The sequence below is a fragment of the Chlorocebus sabaeus genome, chromosome 25 (assembly GCF_047675955.1).
Source record: "Chlorocebus sabaeus isolate Y175 chromosome 25, mChlSab1.0.hap1, whole genome shotgun sequence".
NCBI classification, from domain to species: domain Eukaryota; kingdom Metazoa; phylum Chordata; class Mammalia; order Primates; family Cercopithecidae; genus Chlorocebus; species Chlorocebus sabaeus.
The window spans coordinates 83,079,080-83,100,693 of record NC_132928.1 but is presented as its reverse complement, the minus strand read 5'-3'; the positions used below and the strand labels follow the sequence as shown (position 1 = coordinate 83,100,693).

Below are 21,614 nucleotides of genomic sequence, written 5' to 3'. Positions count from 1 at the left end.
AGTGCAGAGGGAGGAGCTAAGGGGCTCTCAGCTGCCAGGGCCAGCCCTATTCTCAGAAGGTCCGTGGAAGTAAGAGAAAGGAGAGAAAAGGGTGGGGTGGGGGGGACTCCTGCATCCCTCTACAGCCAGTCACGTGGCCCCACTTCTCAATAGCATCCCCTTTCCCTCTGAGGGACTGCAGTGAGCCTCAGCAGGGGGGCAGGGGAGCAGGAAGGGCTGTGCAGTGAGTGCAGGGACCACAGCCTCCCCGGCCCGTGTCTCCAGGCATCTAACCTCACAGAGCTTCTTTACCCAGAAAGTGGCCTATCTCATAGGGCAGATCAAATGTGATACTGCTCATAATGTGCTGAGAAGTCTCTGGTGGCCGGATCAATAAGTATTATCATGATCACCCTCACGAGCCACCACTGGGCAACCAGTCCACAGGGATGTCACTTCCGTCAAAATACAGTTTTGTGATACAACTCATACCACTTTCTGTGCATGTGCGCTCAGCAAAACAATATAACGTTTACCTCTCGTCATAATTTTTCAGTGTGCAGCTCACTGACATTATGTACGTTCCCACCACTGTGCAACCACCAACACCTCCCATATCCAGAATTCTTTCCATCTTCTCCAATTCTTGGTAACCACCATCCTACTTTCTGTCTCTATGAATCTGACTACACTAAGCATCTCATATAAGCAGAATCATGTAATATTTGTCTTTGCAACTGGCTTATTTCACTTAGCATAATGTCCTCAAGGTTCATCCAGGTCATAGCCTGTGTCTGAATCTTCTTTTTTAGGGCTGAATAATATTCCACTGCATGGATATACCACATTGTGCTTCATCACTCATGTGTCAACAGACACGGGTAGCTTCTACCTTTTGGCTATTGTGAACAAGGCTGCTATGAACATGGACTATCATACTGCTGTATTGATATATTACACGGTATCATCATTTGTTAAAACTGATGTATAAATCTTACATTGTCATTTTACATCTTGTGAAATTGATGTGGTGGGCCACCTTCTTTGCTTTTTTGTTTTTGTTTTTTGAGATGGAGTCTCACTCTGTCACCCAGGCTGGAGCACAGTGGCACGATATCAGCTCCCTGCAACCTCCACCTCCTGGGTTCAAGCAATTCTCCTGCCTCAGCTTCCCAAGTAGCTGGAATTACAGGCACATACAACCATGCCCGGCTAATTTTTGTATTTTTAGTAGAAACGGGGTTTCACCATGTTGACCAGGCTGGTCTTGAACTCCTAACCTCAGGTGATCTGTCCGCCTCAGTCTCCTAAAATGCTGGGATTACAGGTGTGAGCCACCGCGCCTAGCTAGGCCACCCGCTTTGGACACCTTCTGTCTGTCAATGCTGCATTTCTTCAGGTTCCTGCAGACCCGCAAGGCTATTTCTGATCTCTAGCTATGAGATTCCTCACCTTCCTCAGTCTTCTCTCACTAACTCCTCTCCATCGTCACCCCTTCTAGGAAGCTACCCCTTCCCACTCCCTCCTAGCCATGACACTTCTTGAAGTGGGGCCTGTAAGAAAAGAAAGCAAGCCCAGAGCCGTGCTGGCTGCTCCCCATGTGTTGTAACTCTGCACTTACCACGTGGCTTCTGTACCCACCCCACCCACCAGACTAGGAGGGACTTGAGGGTAAAGGCTGTGCCTTAGTCATCTTTACATCCCCACCACCAAGTCTAGCCACACGTATGTACGGTGAAGGCCAAAGAAATGCTAGACAGGTAGCTGAGTGGATAAACAAATAGGTGGATGGATAACGAGGAAATGAAAAACGAATGAACTGACTGTGAATGAGATGGAATGAACCCTAGAGTCAGGAGGTCGCTGTCTAAAAGTGTAAGCTTTACTTTTCCCTTCTGGCAGTTTGGGATGGGAGCTTGGATACTCATATTTAACGAGTGACTACCATGCAGCAGACAAAACATGCCTGTGAAGCAGTTATGATGATTAACACCATCGTGCAAGTGAGGAAACCAACACGGAAAATGGGTAAGGCCTTCTCTAGGTTCCCAGAGCTGGTATGTGGCAGAGCAAAAGATGCAAACCTTGATGGGATGGCCAGGCCCCAAGAACCATGCTCTTCATCAGGGAACTATAATACAACGCTGGACACCCTGTAGGTTCCTTCTATGCCATCGTTCTATGATTATAAAATGCTAATAATTTAAAAGAATACCCTGAAGTTCCCAGGGGACAAGGCAATTTATACAATGTTAAAAATTAATGGCCTTCATTTTAGTTGACATAGGATAGTGATTTTTGTCCCATGTAATAATGTTTTATTTATTTATTTATCTATTTTTTGAGATGGAGTCTCACTCTCTCGCCTATGTTGGAGTACAGTGGCGCGATCTCGGCTCACTGCAACCTCCGCCTCCCAGGTTCAAGCAATTCTCCTGCCTCAGCCTCCTGAGTAGCTGGGATTACAGGTGTGTGCCACCACACCCAGCTAATTTTTTTGTATTTTTAGTAGAGATGGGGTTTCACCATGTTGGCCAGGCCAGTTTTGAACTCCTGACCTTGTGATCCACCCACCTCGGCCTCCCAAAGTGCTGGGATTACAGGTGTGAGCCACCGCGCTGGACCCATGTAAGAATTATTAAAGAGGGTGTGGCAGGTCCGTGATTCTACTAAAAAGATACCAAAAGTTGCTCTTAAATAATGTGATGAACTCTATTTTATTTCTCTTCAGGAGAACTAGCATGACCCTTCAATGTCTGTGGAAAAACCATCCTGCCTCCTTGTCACTTTCCCCACAAGACCAACACCAGCTCACTGCATTCCTCCTCTCTCTTCAAACTCTAAGGTAGTCCAGAGCCTTTCAAGGGAGATTTCTTTATTATTCCCACACCCAACTCCATCATGATGTGATCACATGCTACCATCTCACCAAATAATGGAGACAGTGCAGAATCAATTACCAGATAAAGGGAAATATTAAACCAAACATGAACACTGTCTGAGGGGCCAGCGTCTGGACAAGTGACCTCACATTTGCTGCTACATACTGAACACTTACATTCCCCCCAAAATCATGGTGAAACCTAACCCCCAAAGTGATGGTAGTAGGAGGTTGGCCGGAGCTCTCATAATTGGGATTCCTGCCCTTACAAAAGAGACCCTGGAGAGCTAGCCAGTCCCTTCCATGACGTGAGGACACCGCAAGAAAGTGCCATCTATGAATCAAAAAGCATACCTCACAAGACACTCAATCTGATGGGGCCTTGATCTCAGAATTCCCAGCCTCCAGAACTGTGAGAAATCAGTATCTCTGTTGTTTATAAGCCACCCAGTTCATGGTATTTTGCTATAGCAGCATGAATTGGCTAAGATACTTGCCCTCTATGTTTGGTTCTGGTAAGTTTCCTCCCTGGAACACCTGGAACCAATTGTAAGCATCCAGAAGGGGAGAAGTGGATACGAGGGCATGAGACTTAGCCAAATCAAGGATATATCAACTAACAAGAAATGCAAGGACCCTCAAACCAGCTGACCCATAAATGCCTAGACGAAGCTCCACCGAGGTGAAGGCGCTGCTCTTACTCTTTGCTCCCTGTGAATTTCACTCTTTGCTGGAATACAGGAGGCCATGTCAGTGGGATGACGTCATGCCACTTCCCAGGGCCCACCCAGGCATCACCTCCCATCCTGCCATTTGTCACCACCATCCTCTATCATCCTCTTACTTCACACCAGTGACATTTTGGTTATGCAGCAGTGGACAGGTGATTTTTTTTTTCAAAAGGCCAGAAATCTACTCGGTGCACAGGCACCGAACAAAAAGCAAAGCGAACAAGAGAGGACATTAACCACACTCATGGAGCGCAGCCTCAAGGAGATCCACATGGTCAAGACAGCAGCATAAATAAATCCTCTTAAATCTTTGATGTAGATTCAGAAGCCAGAGGTTTTCTGGGCGACCCTGGGCACGTCTCCTAAACCTCTTCATCATTGTGTTATCTCCTTCCTGACCACCATAAAGGGGCATTATGGAGGATCGCTAATAATTATGAGCTCTCTATAAAAAAGGTAAATTAGTGGAAACCACCACCACAAAAAGCCTATAGCCGAGCAACTTCCTTTCCCCAAGCAGACGCCTCACACAGGAAGCAGAGCGCCTAGTTGGGCATATTAAAACCATGCCTTTGTATCACATTTACCACCCCGGCTGCAAAAAATGCTCGTAAAGCCATCACGAGAGGACTAGTAGCTGCCAACCGCTTCCTCCGCTCTCAGCCTGCCGAGAGAGTTAGCCATCCTTCTCTGCTGAATGCTCTTAATTGCACAGCCCACTTTATTAGCTGCCTTGACCTCCAATAAAAGCTTCGGCCTAACAATGTCTGAAACCTGAAGCAGGATGTCTGCTGCATTACCACCTTACGTGCTGCCTTCGGGGCCTCCACAAAGTGCTTGTTCGTGTACACACACACGCACACACACAACATGGCCCATTAGAAAGTCTTGAGTGCATGAACAAACTTAGGGGCAAAGAACAAGAGGAGAAATAAAGGATAGAATGTCTGAGGACACAGGCAAGCTTGTATGGAGGTTTTTGCTGTGAGTTGGATGTGTCTGGCTACAGAATGCTCCATTCACACCCTGGTAAGATAGGTGCAGAGAGGTCAGTGGAAGGACGAGGGAGGGGCACCAACTGGTGTTCCTATGGCTCCTGCTCCTCTGTGCCTGTTCTCAACTCTGCTCCAAAGCCATCATGCACTCTGGGCTAGTTAAACAAAATGAAGTTCTGGTTTCAATAGCTGTATTCCCTGAATTGTGTTTAGACTCAAACACAAAGTATTAGATTTGAAATAAGAGTCAGGGAAACATTCCCCAGGAAGTAGATATTTTAAAGAAGCAACCCTGGCGAAGTGATGAAAGAGAAAAATAAAATCGATGATAACTGCATGGGCCTCGTTGTCTCGGTGGGCAGCCACCTGCTCCACCCTTTCCCAGACCCCAGCATCAAACACTACAGGGCATTAAACCCACGTCAGGGGCATGTGATATGTAAATACTGGCCTAACCAATATGGCTCTGTCTAGGCATTTGAAAGAGCAGAAAAAAAGAGAAATCAAAGGGAGCAAAAAGATTTTGGAAAAAAATCAGATGAAGAATGATGAATACAATGTTTAGAGTTCTGGTGTTCCTATGTTGCTACTCAGGAAAAACTCTTCATATATTATTTCTAAATCCTAATCAATATAGCAGAACTTTTAATGTAAAACTAACTACATGACATCCTTATTTCTAAGGCAATACTTTTCTTCAAATACTCCTTGCTAAATTGCTCTTCTAGAATCAATTGTCCTTTTGTTTGTCTAAGTTTATTTCTGCTTGCAAACACAGAAGACAGTAAAACAAATAGCTTTCTTAAGAAACAGGAAGAACCCTGTCAGTCAGTTTATGATCCGAATTCCACAAGCAGAGGCATCAGCAACGACGGCGCTACTGGTCCCTCCGCTTGCCTTCCGGTCCCTCCGCTTGCCTTCCGGTCCTCCGCTTGCCTTCCGGTCCCTCCGCTTGCCTTCCGGTCCCTCCGCTTGCCTTCCGGTCCTCCGCTTGCCTTCCGGTCCCTCCGCTTGGCTGGACAAACAAGGAGGTCGCTGCGGCTGACTGCAGATGGGATGGCCCACAAATATGGCAGCCCACGGCACAGCTTCAGCCAGAAACCCATCTTGGATTTTGCCAAGCACATCCCTGGGGAATCTGGGTTCACGGAGTGGACTCCCAAAGCCTCAGGTCTTCTCTTGAGCTTCACAGAGACTCACAGGCTTGGGAGAAGCTCAGAGCCCACCGACTACCATGCTTTTAGATTACAAAAGAAAAATCAAGCATAGGCCAGCTAGGTGACTCTCCCAAGATCACAGTGCTTATTAGTGCTGGAAGCAGGACTGCACCTCTGTCCCCAGATCCAAGGACAGTTCTTTTTGACCTAAGTATCTGGGACTGTAGACAACCTCGGATGCTTATACCACCCATTTCTTTGTTTTCTCGCCCTCTCTCTCATCCGTCCTCCTCCTCCTCCCCTCTTATTCCTCTCCTTTCTATCCTCCTCCCATCTATCCCTCGGCCCCCATCACCACACTGCCTGTCCTGGTAAAGGACACCTGATGCTCTAATTCCCAGCCATGGTACCATGGGGAAGACACTCTGCCACCTGCTCAGGACTGAGACTTCCCGCTGTGCAAAGTGACACAACTGAACTGGGCGGGCGATTATTTTTTTTAAACAATGGTGGCTGCTTCTAGTTGTTTGTCTGAATTCGGTTGTTTATTTTCTGTACAACCATTTGGTTAGATAGCTCGACAGCTTTTGGTGCTGGTTGTTATTGCTGGCTTCTAATCAGTTAATAGGTGAGTCTCCCATTGTTGTGTGAAGCCACCAGTTAGGTGGAGGAAGGGCTGGGAAGTAATGATTATAATCCCAAGGAAAGCAACCACTCTAAATCGGATGATAGTGTTTCATGGGGAAGTGTAGCTGCTCATCACTGCCAACTCAAAGATGAAATTATACTGCAGAAAAATCTCAAGTTCTAGCGGTTCCTAGGTTAGCTCAGAAAAAAAATCCTGAATTAGCAATTACAGATCTCAGACATCACTTAGATAAGGACGTATCAAAATAAAAGTTTCTATTTGTCACCCCTGTGTTAGAAAGGTGGATTTTATTATTTGCAGCTCATACTTTCAAGCAAAAAAAAATTTATATAAAAAGAAAGTTTACATGTAAGAACCATCAAAGATTTTAAAACCATGCTGTGTGGAGAGCTAAAATTTGTTCCAATAACTTTTTGTGGTTGGCAACAGTATTGAACTTAAGCTCCAATAAGTAGAAAAGGAAAATAAAAATAGTCCCTCAGCTGTAACCTGGTCTATAACACTTAAGATATATTTATAGTTCTGTGTATTAAAAAAAGAAAAACTTACTCTACCCTCAGAGCCTTCTGCTTTGCTAACGTCTTAGCAACGTTCAGAATATCTCGTTTTTTGGTATTATTGCTCACAGGATCCCTCTCCCCCACAGTCAGCTCCAGCCCCGAGAGCTGATGTATGTGCAAGAAATTCTGCTTGGTGGGGGAGGGTGACTTCTGTATTTCCAGACTTCCCATGGGGTCTGGTTGGAATCGATGTGATAGGATCAGCAAAGTACAACTGCAAAGAAAACCGTCTGAGAAAGATAAAGCTGGATTGGAAGGCAGATAAGCCCAAATTCCTGGTGCGGCTCAGATCTGCACATCGCATGCGCAGTCACTGGAGGAAATCTGCTCTCCCTCATTCCCCAGAGCCAAAATGCCAAATGCCACATCTGCAAGGCTCCCTGGAGGGGCTACGAGAGGGGCCGGGCTTAAAGAAGGGATTTCCATCTGTGACAAAAAAAGTCTCAATCCATATTCATGGCACCTCAACCTAAAGGAGTCGCTGTTTACATCAACTGAGCTCACTTAAACTTTCTGCAGCAACAACTCTGCGAATGAATAAATAAGTATGAGATGCTTTATCCACTTGGAGGTGAAGAAACAAAGACGCACTGAATGCTCTCATTTCCCTGACTGCTGTTTCTCCATTTTGGTGTCAGATGGAAGGAAGGGAGGAAAAAAGGAAGGAAAGAGGGAAGGAAGGAGGGTAGGAATCTTTTACGAAATTCAGCTTCCTGTGGAAAGTCATTGGAATAATAACGGAAAGCGATAGCTGAATATCATCTCACAATTTCACGTAATCCTCACGATCCTCCTGGTGGGGCTCTGTCATGACTCCCACTGTAGAGATGAGAATAACCAGGTTTGGAAAGACCAAGGCTTGCCCAAGGTCATACCCTAAGTGACGGAGCCTGGTTTTTATGAAAGTCTGTTGATTCCAGTCCTTCATTTTAAGATAGTAAGAGCCTCAAGAAGTGGATCGCTTGTAACTCAGTGTCCTCAGTGACTCAAACGCTGCCTGAGATGTCCTCACCTCTCAATCTACTCCTGGACACAGTGCCATTGGCTTTCTCCAGGGCACCAGAAGTTCTTCCAACAAAGACATCCAATGACCTCCTCCTTGCCAGTTCAAAGAAAACCTCAGTCCTTACTTCCTTGACCTCTCCAGGGCATCAGACCTTTTGTCACCCCTATTCCCTGAAGCTCACCCCTTCCTCAGTTCCCATGACACTGCCTTCTCCTGGGTTTTCTTCCCTCTTTTCCACTCTAGAGTGCCAACAGGAGCCCACTGGACCATTCCACCTCAAGCTCTAGAGACCCCAACCAAGTTAACATTCACAGCCATCCTCCAACACTGGACTCAATAATAACAAAACCCCTTCTCTGCTTGTATTCTTCATCTCCGTAATTGGCAGTACCACCCACACACTTTCCCTGGCCAGAAACCTGGGAGAATGCATCATCTTCTCTCCCTCTGGCCCCGTATCTCAGCAGCTCCCCATGCGGGTTTTCCACATATGATATGGGTCAGCCCAAGCTGCCTCTCCCTTCCCTCTGGACTGCCCTAGTTCAGTCTATGTCATTCTTCACTCAAGCCACTGCAAAGGGCCTCCCAACTGTTCTGGTCTCGGTGACACCACTCTTCCAACCCATCTTCTTGCTCATTCTCACAGCAATCTGCTTTTTTTTTTTTTTTTTAAGACAGAGTCTTGCACTGTTACCCACGCTGGAGTGCAGTGGCATGATCTTGGCTCACTACAACCTCCACCTCCTGGGTTCAAGCGATTCTCCTGCCTCAGCCCCCTGAGTAGCTGGGATTACAGGTGTGGGCCACCATGCCTGGCTAATTTTTGTATTTTTAGTAGAGACGGGGTTTCACCACGTTGGCCAGGCTGGTCTCGAACTCCTGACCTCAGGTGACCCACCCGTCTTCGCCTCCCAAAGTTCTGGGATTACAGGCAGGAGCCACCATGCCTGGCCAGCAATCTTTCTTAAATGCATATCTGATCATTTCACTCCCTTCATGAGTGCCCTCCAATGGCTGCCCACGTCCTAAAGGATAAAGTCCAGCCCATAGCCTGCAAGCCCTTTCATCCTCCACCTGCCTCCTTTCCAGCCTGTCACGCACTCATGCACACACGGTGTATGATGACAATGTGCGACTTCAGTTCCCTATATGTACGGGGCACGCATCACCCCTTCGTGGCCTATGCCTGCTGTTTCCTGTGGCTGGAACACTCATGCTCTGCCACGTTCCTTGCCCGTCACTGACACTAGACTGTGAGTTGCTCCAGGGCAGGAATTTTAGTATTTTTCCTATTTGGATTATAACATGGTATAGTGCTAGAGTTGGCACATAAACAGGAATCAAAAATGTTCATTGGCATGTGAATATCAAAGCAAAAGCAATAAATGAAATATTAGCAAATTGGATCCAGAAGCATATTTTTTAAAATGCACTGTGGCCAAGTGGGGTTTATTATGGGAATATAAGGATGGTTCACTATTAGAAAATCAATAATAATAATTCACAATATTAACAAATCTAAGGAGAAAAATTACATGGTTTTGTCTCTAAATACTGAAAAGACATTTGGCAAAATATAATACCCATTCCTGATAAAACACTAAAGTAGGAATTGATGGATATTTCCTTAACTTTAAAAAATATAGACAGATCTCAGTCCAAAAGCCAACATCTTAATAGAAAAAAAATACACACATGCCCACTATATCACTATTATGTAACATTGTATCTGGAGTATTAGCCAATGTAACTAAAAAGAGAAAACAATTAGAGGCATAAAAATAGCAAAGGAAGAGAGTAATAATATCTGTATTTGAAGAAGACAAAATTTTTTGAAAATCCAAGAGTACCAATTTTTAAAAAATAAATGAATACAGTAGAATTTAATAAGGCAATGGGATATAAACATATAGATCAATATCCTTCACATATATAATTATCAGTTAAAAGGGATAATGGAAGTGAAGACTCCATTTACAATAGCAACAAAAGCTATAATACCTAAGAAAAAGTTTAACAAGAAATGTACAAAGGCTATATGAAGAAACTCTTAAAAATTGCTAAAAGTAGACTTGTTCAAATGAAAAGGTATCCCATGTTCTTGGGAAATCTTCCACACCATAAAGATGCCAACTATTCCCCGGGTTAATGTATACATTCAACATGGTCCTAACAAAAAAAAAATTGGAGTTAGGCAAGGAAACTCCTAGAAAAGAAAGGCACTGTTTGAGGGAGAGAGAGCTAGCCCTACCAAACACTAAAACATACTACAGAGCTTCCATAATTAAAATAGTGTGGGCCCAGCACGGTAGCTCACGCCTGGAATCCCAGCACTTTGGGAGGTCGAGGCAGGCAGATCACTTGAGCTCAGGAGTTCAAGACCAGTCTGGACAACATGGTGAAACCCCATTTCTACTACAAATACAAAAATTAGCTGGGCATGGTGGTCCATGCCTGTATTTCCAGCTACTTGTGAGACTGAGGCAGGAGAATGGCTTGAACCTGGGAGGCAGAAGTTGCAGTGAGCCAAGATTGTGCCACTGTACCCCAGCCTGGACAACAGAATGAGAACATACTAGAAGATCCTGTAATAGGTCCAAATACAACTGTTTGATTTATGATAATGGTGGTATCTTCGATTAATGTGAGAAAGATACTTTTTTTTTTCACAAGAAAAAGTCCACAAGTAAGATGAATGTTTTAATAAAATGGGGACAACTGGATGGACATTTAGAGAAAGATGAAATTTGATCTATATATTTCATGATGCACCAAAATAATCTCTCAATGGATTAGAGATGTAAATATTAAAGGACACTATTTAAATACTAGAAGAAAACATAGGTGAGTTCCTTGAGACCTGGAGGTGGACAAACATCTTTTTAACAATGACTCATTTCCAATTTTCTTAGGTTCTGGAGCAGTTCCAAAGGCAATGGTAAGCAAATGATGGATACAAACTGAGTTGATATCTTGAAAAATATTTCAAAAGTACATTAGGAAGACAGGTGTGTCCCTAATCCTTCTGCATCTACACAAATGTACTTTAAAATAAGATATTTCTGCCTGTAATCCCAGCACCTTGGGAGGCCAAGGTGGGTGGATCACAAGGTCAAGAGATCGAGATCTCAGCTTGGCCAACATGGTGAAACCCCATCTCTACTAAAAATAGAAAAATTAGCTGGGCATGGTGGCGGGCTCCTGTAATCCCAGCTACTTGGGAGGCTGAGGCAGAAGAATCGTTTGAATCCAGGAGGCAGAGGTTGCAGTGGGCCGAAATCACGCCACTGCACTCCAGCCTGGGCAACAGAGTGAGACTCCGTCTCAAAATAAATAAATAAATAAATAAATAAATAAATAAATAAATAAATATTTCTGATGCGTGCACATAGGTGTAAAAGGGCGATTGGGAGCACATTCTAAACAGTGCTCCTTCGCCACAATAACACCATAGACGAGACACAGGAAAGAAAGGATGCTGATGAACAGCTTGTGACTCCAGAGATGGTAAAAAGGAAATTTGTCTCGTATTCCTGCAAAATGACCAAGAACCCTCACAGACACCAGCCAATTTGCAATCTTTTTGAGGACAAAACAGAGCAGAGGTCTGGCCGCCCTGCCGATGGGGCGCTGAAATGGCCAGCTGAAGAACTCTTCCTCGCAGAAGGTCAGGACGGAGCCCTCGGGCAGGGTTTTCTGTTTAGGAAGGGATGACAGCAGGGTCTCTACTGAGCGCATGTAAATATAGGAGGTTCCTTCCCCGACCCCTTGCATTCCAGCCAAGACAATTACTCAGCTTAGAACCTGACAGTCTCACGTACTTTCCCCCAACTCCCCACTCATCAAAAGAAAAATTCCCATCTGTCAGCCCAGGAAAAACAATAACCATCCCGAGCTGGTGCCTCTCACCCCGTCAGTCCTACTCATAGTGACCCCTCAGCAGCTTTCGGGGAAAGTGTGACTGGATTTCTCTGTTCCTTGCATATTTTTTCTTCATGCTTCCTTCTGTGATCTTAACCACATCAAGAACCTGGCATTTCACGGTAAAAAAGAAAAAATCACATTCATCTTCATTTTTATATATGAGATGATGTGTGTGCGTGTTTCAGTGTAGTTCCTGGTATGCAGGACAACAGTTGTTAGCCATTCATTACATCATTATTATTATTACTATCATCACTATTGTTGGCCCACGAATGGTACAATCTGTGATATGGTGCCAAATAACAAAAGGCAACTGATGTTGCCTCCATTTTAATTGACTTAATCCTTCCAAATGCTGACAAACTACCAGCCTCAGCCATTTAAAAATCACATTTCTAATGTAGTAATCCTATCTGCAATGGGTGTGGAAGGAATTACTGCAGGCCAGGGATTTTTGCAAAGTGAATTAAGTCACTATAAAAACTGACCATGTTGCTTCACAATTAATAGTCTGGTAGAATGAACTGCCATTATTCCACAGCTTGCTAAGCCTTAACAAGAGATTACTGCTCACATGTCCCTCCTGGGAATGTTTTTCTAAACTCCCAAAATGTTTCAGAAATTTTCAAATGATAAACGCTGCAGGAGTTTTTCATGACTGCTATTATCTATTAACTGCTCCTTTATCTAAAATACTTCGGATGAGAAAGACTCAAATGAAGCTCTTTGAAAATAGCCACATGTTCTTAGAAGAAAGAGAAGATTTCATCTAGAAGTCCCTTATAATTAATAAGTACTTGAAATGCAATGTCTGTTTTATCCTATCTATAAAATGTTTTATGATGGCTTTTGGGGGACTTGTTGCATCTAGTTATTTTTTCATACCCGTCTTTTGGAGCTGGCAAAATACAGAAATATGTGTGTGGGGATATCTATATCTCCCCAAGTCTAGACTTACTTGGTCTCTGGCTATTTAGAGTCCACGGTTGGCATTTTTAACCCCTATGACGCATTCCTTTCTTTCATCTCTGTGATTCCTGGCCACCCTTCTCAGTATGTCTGGCTAATCTTCCTGATATTTCTGGGGCATAAATGGACTCAGAATATCTGACTGAGAATCAGATAGGAACATAGTTCTGCACTTTTTTTTTTTTTTTTTTTTTTTACATAAAAGATCTTCTTTTATTGATATGGAAATGAACAGATGTCTGATAACCTTTTGCCAACCGGGAGCTTTACTGCTTACTCCGGGGAATTTCGTTAGGCTGATGTTTCCTAGGACTTGCCCAGTCCATTCAAAAGTCCTGTCACAGATATCAGAATGATCTAGGCTAGCCCAAAACTGAGCAATTCGTTCCTTGGCCCCTATTTCTGGCTCAGTGCCTTGACTGTCTATAAAACAGGAACGATGCTCTTGCCATTGGACATGAAATGGTTTTGTATGCACACACTGGAACACTACAACAGGTAAAAGGGCCGTTCTCACTTGAAATCGCAACACTTTACATGTTCATATTCTTTTATCTGACCACTTCTTCTCACCAGCACCAAAAGAGAAATGATATAAACCCAGTAAGTACTTTTTGTAGTGATCAAAGTAATAAAAGTCAACCTGAGTGTTTTACAGTCTGCCACCAAGCACAAATGTCTACTCACCAGGTAAGCTGCTATCGGAAAGGATGAATAGAGTATCAACAACAGAGCTATGTGAGCCCACAGCTGTCACTTCTACACGCCAGTCTTGAGATAGCCAACAACAAACAGTTTTATTATTAAATCTGCCTCCATGCTCCATCTCTTTCCAGAAAGCTGAGACTCGATGCATGGAAAACCAAACTCATGATCATCCTTCCCTCTGAGCTCCATCCAATTCCATGTCTCCTCCTATTTCCTACCTCAGCCAACACTATCCCCTACACTGTTACATTCAAATCATGTCATTTTGTGCCATGAAGCCCTATCCTCCATTGGAGTGCTCAGAATAGGATGGTTCTTCTCAGGCCACCAGAGCCAGGCACTAGCTCCTGGGACCAACCAGATACCCAGATGGGCTCTCTACTACTTCACCTCCCCTCCTTAAACTGTTCCAAAGACAAAACCGGGGGAATTCGATAGGGCCTGCTACCTACCAACAGGCACAGTGTGAGAACTCATACGGCAGCATGTTTAGAAAATATACAGATGAAATTAGAAACTGACAGGGGTAATAACTTATAAGAAAAACCTTAAATTCTGTAAAACACAAATCTAACAGAATCTTAGCTCATTAATAATCATCAACTCTCATATCTTTTTCTAAAGAATGAAACCTTACCTTAGATCATTTTAATGACATTTTAATAGTCTGAATCATTTTTTTCCTGAGCATATTAATAGGAAAGTTAAAAAGTAGAGAGGAAAACTAATTTACCCAATGTCACAAAATAAATAAGTGGTGAAGGAAGAACTAAAATCAAATCCATCCTAAAATAATAAGGTTCCTGGATGTGCTATTCTGCTTTTGACTTTTAAATATCTACCTAGGAGACATTTAATATCACCTAGTAGAATTTAACACTCTATTTAAGAAAATATTTCCCCAATGAAGGTAAGCATCTTAAGCAAATTACAAAGATGATTTTTGTTAATTACCCCTCAAAAACATGTCTTTATCTTCCAGACTCTTACTCTTCAGAGCAAACTGAGGGAACTGCATGTTGGAGTCACAGTGACGCCTCTTGTTCTAATGAAACTTAACTCCTTCTGTGCCTGAGGGCCACAGTGGTCCACAGTTTGTTCATTAATATTGCGCAGGGAAGAACGGTCTTATCCAAGTTATGTGGCCTCCATTCATGGTGCACCAGAGAACATGGCAACTGTTTGGCTATAATGTTGCAAATGCTAAAGGTATAATGGAAATTGTACCTAAATGCAAGGTAGGAATGCTTAAAACACACACACACACACACACACACACACAATTGTTATTCACAAAGGCTCAAGCCTTTGTGAATTTTGTAGTTAAAATTGAGGCCCCACATCTCATTACTAACAATGAGCTGATGCAAAGCACCCTTCTTCCTGGCTAAGCCCTGTCTATGCCCTTGCACCAAATGTCACGTTTTATGGTGCTGCTTCACATATAAAACTCAGGCGACTGTGGTACTATGTCACATTCACATATGCACTTAAAGTGATCCCCTGTGACTGCCCCCACGACTACAGGTCTTCTCTAGATGTCCTTGGATCACTCTAAGTCATTGTAGAGCATGGGGGTTCAGCAAATCCAGTGTTTCTTCTGGGGCCATCACCTCACTCTGACAATACAATACAATCGGTTTACCAACAAGTTTTACCTCATCACAGACATAAAATTGGCAGATATATTGAGCTGCCTCCCATAACACTGTGAGTGAATGTTCCAGGCTGTTTCTGTAAAAACAAAATCCAAGCTGGTCACAAGACTCCATAAAACATGATGGATGCATACGAGTTTCAACATTTGTTTCTTCAGTAGATTTTCCTTCCCCTCCTCTTTTTTTTTTTTTTTTTTTTTTTTTTTTTGAGGCGGAGTTTCGCTCTGTCGCCCAGGCTGGAGTGCAGTGGCCGGATCTCAGCTCACTGCAAGCTCCGCCTCCCGGGTTCACGCCATTCTCCTGCCTCAGCCTCCCGAGTAGCTGGGACTACAGGCGCCCACCACCTCGCCCGGCTAGATTTTTGTATTTTTTAGTAGAGACGGGGTTTCACCGGGTTAGCCAGGATGGTCTTGATCTCCTGACCTCGTGATCCGCCCGTCTCGGCCTCCCAAAGTGCTGGGATTACAGGCTTGAGCCACCGCGCCCGGCCCCCCTCCTCTTTTTTTAAATGAGAAGAGTGTATTTGGATTTACCTTTGCATATAGGAACACTCAATGCCACAAAAAGCCTATTATAAGAATGGGTCCTCAAGAAAGGTCTAAAATAATTTGGAAGGCTGCAACATATTAGGACTGCCAAATATCAGCTGTTAGATCTTTAAGAACCAAGGTTCTTCCATCTTTATCAGATGCTCCCCTCCACTTCAACAACCTCACAGCATCCTACACTCCCTCCACAAATGTGAAGACATTGTGAACTGTGCATTTTGTGGTTGATATACTGTCTGTATCCTCCACTAGAATATAAGATCCACGTGGACAAGGATTGCATGAATGGACCTGGTATTTTCATTGCTGTGCCTGGCAGTGCTCGGAGGGGGGAGAAAATCAATGAATATTGATGAAGGATCACAAGAGCAAATAAATCTGTGAATGAAGAAATGGTGTTAAATCGGAAGGTCTAGCATGCAAGATCGAAATAAGCTTTTTGATTCCCTGAGATTTATCCTTGGGATGTCATGGCAGATGTTATCAGACTACAAAAACAGTACACTGACACCCATCCACGAGTTCATTATTCTTGAGATAAGTTCTGCATTCATAAAACCAATCCTCCTGGTGGTCATTTTCCCCATTTTAAATTTCACAGCATCTGTGGGCATTTGTTGAATTTAACCCTTGCCTATGAAAACATCAGCGTGTGTATCTGCATACGCAGATGAGGCCAGCAGACGCGGTCATTCCTAAACGCCTACTGGAAATCACAGTATTTCATTTCTAAAGTCACGGAAATAATAAACCAGAAATTGATGTTGAACCAACAGTGTCAAAAACCTCCACAGCAATCCACTCTATTTCCTTGATATTGCTCTCTAACCACTGATAAAAACTCTTTGAAGTGAAAGAGTAAATATTATCATTTGATAGTACTTGGATCCAACAGTGCAAATACAATTGCACTGTTACCCTCTGGGGGCTCCGGCCAGTCACACACCGCGGGCAGGGTTGCTATGGAGGAACCAGTGTGCTTGGCGCAGGAGCAGGCCAGGAGGGAGCACTGCTCCGAAGAGCTACCCGCCTCTGGATCTTCCCCAGTCATATACACAGACTGACAAGGGGGAAATGCTGGCTTTCGAGTATGTTTCTGTTTCTGCAATCGCAGAAAGGATGGACCACAAACAGGCAGTGGGAAATGCCAGCTCCAAGCATCAGCTTGCTTTTACAGCTCCCGCTGACATTTTTGTAAAGGATCACAGGTGGGGGTGGGGAGAAACATCGACAGCGCAGCCTGCAGTCGCCAGGGAGAGCTGGGAGGGGGCGGCAGGAGAGACCACCTGGGGGCCTCCCCCGTGGGCCGTGAGGCCTGTGGCCACGGGCGCCCCTTCGCGCTCGGGACTCGGCCCTCCTGCCCCCGGGCGGCCTGGCTGAGAAGGTGCATGGGTCGCCCCGCGTGCCAGAGCCCCGTGAGGTGTGGAGCAGCCCCAGCGCCGCCGGGGGCCCTCGCGTGGACCCGGGGCGCAAGGTCGCGGCGCACTGAGCAGCTGCTGTGAGTGGCGGCCCGGCCCCGCCCTCCCGGCGCCTCCCCAGCCAGCCCCGCGCGGCGCTCACCTTGCCCGGGAAGGGCCCCGGGAGGAGCAGCTTCAGGGCCTGCCTCTTGAGCTCCACCAGGCGGGCGTTGCAGTTCTCGCACCAGACGCCGCGGTCCGAGCCAGGGGAGGAGCCGCCGCCGCTGCCGGAGCCCGGAGAGCCGGTGCCGAAGCCGGGCGAGCCGCCCAGGGAACCCGGCGAACTAGTGCCGATGCCGGGGGAGGCGGGTCCCGGGGAGCCGGTGAAGGAGCTCGGGGACGAGGTGCCCGAGCCGGGAGACGGGGTCCCCGAGGAGCCGAGCGCTGAGCCCGCGCCCTCAGGAGTGGGCCGGCTCCCGGCGCGCGACTCCTCGTATGCTTTGCGGTACCAGCTTTCCGGGGAGAAGGGCGCTGCGGGCTTGGTGGGCGAGCAGACTTCATTCACCTGCGGGGAAGACACGCCGGCATCAAGGGCCGCAAGGTGGCGGGCTGCAGCGCCCAGGAGCTGGGTCATACGTGCGCCACCAAGTACCCGCTCGAACCGCCCACGGGAGCTGGTTGGGGACCTCTCCAAGCCCTGCGGCCAAATCGCCCTCCATCTGTCTCGTTAATTGTCCTTAAGTGAGTCCCCGCCGCCTGGGTGACCCCTGCGCTGGTCCCGGGTGGCCTCCTCCTGGGGTCAGGACGAGGACTCGCTCGGGGCGGTCTCCACCGCTTCTGCAAGCCCGGGGGGGACCCACAGGTTCAGTGCCCCACGCTTTTGAAGCCGGCACCTATCCCAGCAAGATCTCAGGAACGAAATCCTGGAAGACCCTATGGGGGGGTAGGGGGAGGGTTGTGATTTCAGGGTTTTTATTCCTACGGGGTCCAACTCTCCGGATACTGCAGGTAAACGAGAGGCTCTCCCGGCTCCAACTAAACGATCCGAGGTACGGCCAAGCATTCATAGGAAACCCTCCCCTTCGGCTTCACTCTGTCTAGAAGCGCAGGAATGCCGCAAAAGTTACGAGTGCGGGGAAAGGAGGGAACGAGAGGACTGAAAAAATTCCGAGAGCGAGGCGAGTGTGCGGGCGTCCCCGCGGCAGACCCGCCTCCGCGCACTCACAGCCCCGCCAGCCCCGGGGGCGCCTCTGCAGCAGGGAGAGCTCGGGGCCGGGGCCGCACGATCCCGGGGAAAGGGGGACCCCCGCCGAGAGGGGTCTGGTAACGCGCCTAGCGTCGTACCGTCACTACTTACCCCGTATTTCTTGCCCCTGGTGGAGACCGCAAGCCTCTCTTTATTCCCAGCTACCGAATTCATGGTGGCTTTTCCAGAGGAGAGTATCTGAAGGTTCCACCAACGCTACATCCGAAGGTCCTCCGACCCAGAAGCGTCGCCCGGCTGCAGGGGGCTGGCTCTCAGCCCTCAAGGCAAGGTTTCTTCCGCGGTGGGGCGGGAGGGAACGAGAGCAAACGGACCCCACAAGTAATAGCACCAACGTGCAGAAAGGGTTGGGGTCGCGGGTTTATTCTTCTCTTCAAAGCATGCTTTTCCTCATCCCCGTCTGCCTGCTCCAGCCGCACGTTCTCTTGTCACGGTCACATCCACAGCACTGGCATTTTCTCCAGGCAAGTCGGTCCGTGCTCCCCCACGAGGACAGGGAGGGATACGATCAGGGCTCGCGGCCGCCGCGGGAAGGTGGGCTGGGCGAGCCGAGCCCAGCCGAGCCGGCGGTGGGAACTTGTCTCCTTCACCGAGCTTGGTAACTGAGTTCAAAGAAATTCTCCCAAAATATAAAGATCCAGACTCGGGGAGGAGCCTCGGCGTGTCGCCGAGCCAATATCCGCTGGCCCGTTTCGCCTGACAGTTGCGCGAGGGGCGGCTCCGCGGGGCCCGGGAGCGGTCGGCGGTCAGAGCGCGCGTGTGCGCCCGGGCGCGGCGCGGAGGAGCCTCGGGAACCTGCCGCCCTCGCCGCGCCGGCCGGGATCCATTTTATGTGGCGGCGCTCGTGCCTGACAGTGCGAGGCCTCGGGCCGGGCCGGGGCGGGGGCGGGGGCTCGTCGCTCTCGCTGCGTGCGGGGAAGTTCCTGGCGCGCCGCCCGGGCCCGGGGCTCTAATGAAACGCCGCTGCGCGAGCCTGGAGCTCAGGGGCCGCGCGAGCGAGCGCGGCTGGACGGAAATGCGGCGCCCCAGCCTCCCCCGCCCCCAAGTTCTTTCTCTTCCTGACAAGGCTTGCAGGTCTGTCTTTGAAACGCCGTGCAGAAGGGATTGAGTCACAAACAAGTCCACAAACATGCCGGGTCCTCCCCCCGCCCTTTGTTCTCGGAGACCTGCCCGGCAAACCTTCTCTGGAATGGCCCTACCGACCCCGGGCCGGCCGGGGGCCACCCTCCCCGACCGCAGCCGCAGGACTAGGGCCCTTGGTCCCCCGCCCGCCCGAGCCCCGGTCTGGGATGCACTAAGCCGCCCGGGACTGGGACAGGTGAGCCTGGGGACCCAGCGGGCCGCTGCCGGGCAGGGGAAACTGAGGGCTTCGCCGCGCTGCACGCGGACGACTCTGGCCTGGAGAGGGGGTGTGGCGCGAGCCGGCCTTGGCCTTTCCTTGCGGGGGATCGGCCCCCTCGCCCCCCGCCGCCCGTTTCTTCCTGCGCCTGGGCCCCGCGGGATCTCCGGAGCACCCCGTCATCGCTCCCTCTCCGATCGCCCCCCCAGTCCCCCGGCGCAGCGCCCAGGAGCGCAGGAAGCCGGCGTACGCCAGGCTCCACACGTGGCTGCTCTGGGGCGTCATTTTTCATTTCCCGGGAGGACGTTACTTCTGGTGAGCCAGCACGTCTGTTTTGTTGTGACCTTTAATTAACACCCCGCGAGACGCCCCTGGAAGGACCGGCCCGGCGTGGGCATCACGTGGGGTGTAATGGCATCTCCGCGCCCGCGGGGAGACCCAGCCCGGGGATGGGCGAGGGCGCGAAGGACGTTCAGGGCTTTCTGGTCGCTGGCTTCCTTCTGAGCTGTGGACGAGGCAGGAGGGGGCAGGAAGACAAAGGTTCGGGGTTCTGGAAGCCTGGGGCCACACCCCGACTCTGCCTTCCTCGGGGAGAATTTCTTCTGTGCCTCTCGTGCTCTGCCCCCCTCCTCCCCGGCTCCAGCTCCTGCGTGGGAATATTTCGCAGCCACCAAAGCGAGGTAAAAAGGTCAAAATGAAGATGTCAAGAACAGAGTGGACGTTTCCATTACGTTTCCACTTCCAATTTAAAAGCGATGCTATCAATAGCGGACCTTAGAGGACAGGTACACCTCCAGGCAGCACGCGCCGGCTCCCACCCGCATCTGTATTCGGCGTAGGTGCCGCGGAACACATCATCGCCATTGGCCACGCGCCGCTTATCAGCCAAAAAGCAGCGTGTGGTAGAAACGAGCCGGCGAGGCCGCGGGTGGGAAAGGTGGGGCGTCGAGGGGGGAGTGTTGGGGAGCTGCGCGATCCACCTTGGAGACCCGGGAGCCCAGAGCTGCTCTGATTTGCATCTCTAAGTAGCTGGGGGCCCAAAGCTTCTTTGGTGGGCTCCGAGCGCCCTCTGTTGATCAAAGTTTACAACCGGAGGCTCTGCAAGAGTTTTTAAGAAGCTTTCAAAAATTGATGTTTATGTAAAATGTATATACATAAGATGAAATGCACACATTTTAATTATTCAGTTCTATGAATTTTGATAAACGTGTACTCTGCGTAGGCCACCACCTCAATCAACATCTATAAATTCCTGTCCCTCTTGAAGGTTATCTGCCTTTTCCCAGGCAATCCCCACCTCTCCTAAGAAACTACTGTTCTGATTTCTATCACCATGGATTAGTGTGGACTGATCTGGAAGGTTTTTAATTCATAGAATCCGTACAGCATGGACTCTTCTGGGTTTGGCTTTTTAAACTTAACACAGGTTTTTGAGTTTCATGTTGTTGCTAGTATGGATGTTTTCTATCTGTACTCTATTTCATTCTTCTGTCTCTCACGCCTTTTTTTGTGAATTGAATAACTTTTCAGTATTCCAGTTTCACCTCTCTGTTGATTTTTTAGCTCTCATGATTATAATATGGATTTTTTTTTTTTTTTTTTTTTGAGGCAGGGGCTCACTCTGTTGCCTGGGCTAGAGTGCAGTGGTGCTATTATGACTGACGGCAGCCTCCATCTCCCAGGCTCAGAGGATCCTCTCTCCTCAGCCTCCCTAGTAGCTGGGACTACAGGTGCACACCACCACATCTGGCTAATTTTTTTTTTTTTTTTTTAAGTAGAGACGAGGTTTCCCTGTGTTGCCCAGGCTGGTCTCAAGCTCCTGAGTTCAAGCTGTCTTCCCACCTCCACC

General features: G+C 47.9%; 1 protein-coding gene across 1 annotated transcript in view; it reads right to left on the bottom strand.

Moving 5' to 3' along the window:
- Nucleotides 1–21,360, bottom strand: part of KIF26B (kinesin family member 26B) — a 569,059-nt gene extending 547,699 nt beyond the window's left edge. The window contains exons 1-2 of the mRNA XM_007990011.3: nucleotides 18,520–21,360; nucleotides 17,326–17,727 (exon numbers count right to left, since the gene is read on the bottom strand). Of these exons, the coding sequence (XP_007988202.3) occupies nucleotides 17,326–17,727; nucleotides 18,520–18,582 (465 nt within the window). The 5' untranslated portion in view covers nucleotides 18,583–21,360. The remainder of the gene's footprint in view (nucleotides 1–17,325; nucleotides 17,728–18,519) is intronic.
- Nucleotides 21,361–21,614: the final 254 nt, after the last annotated feature.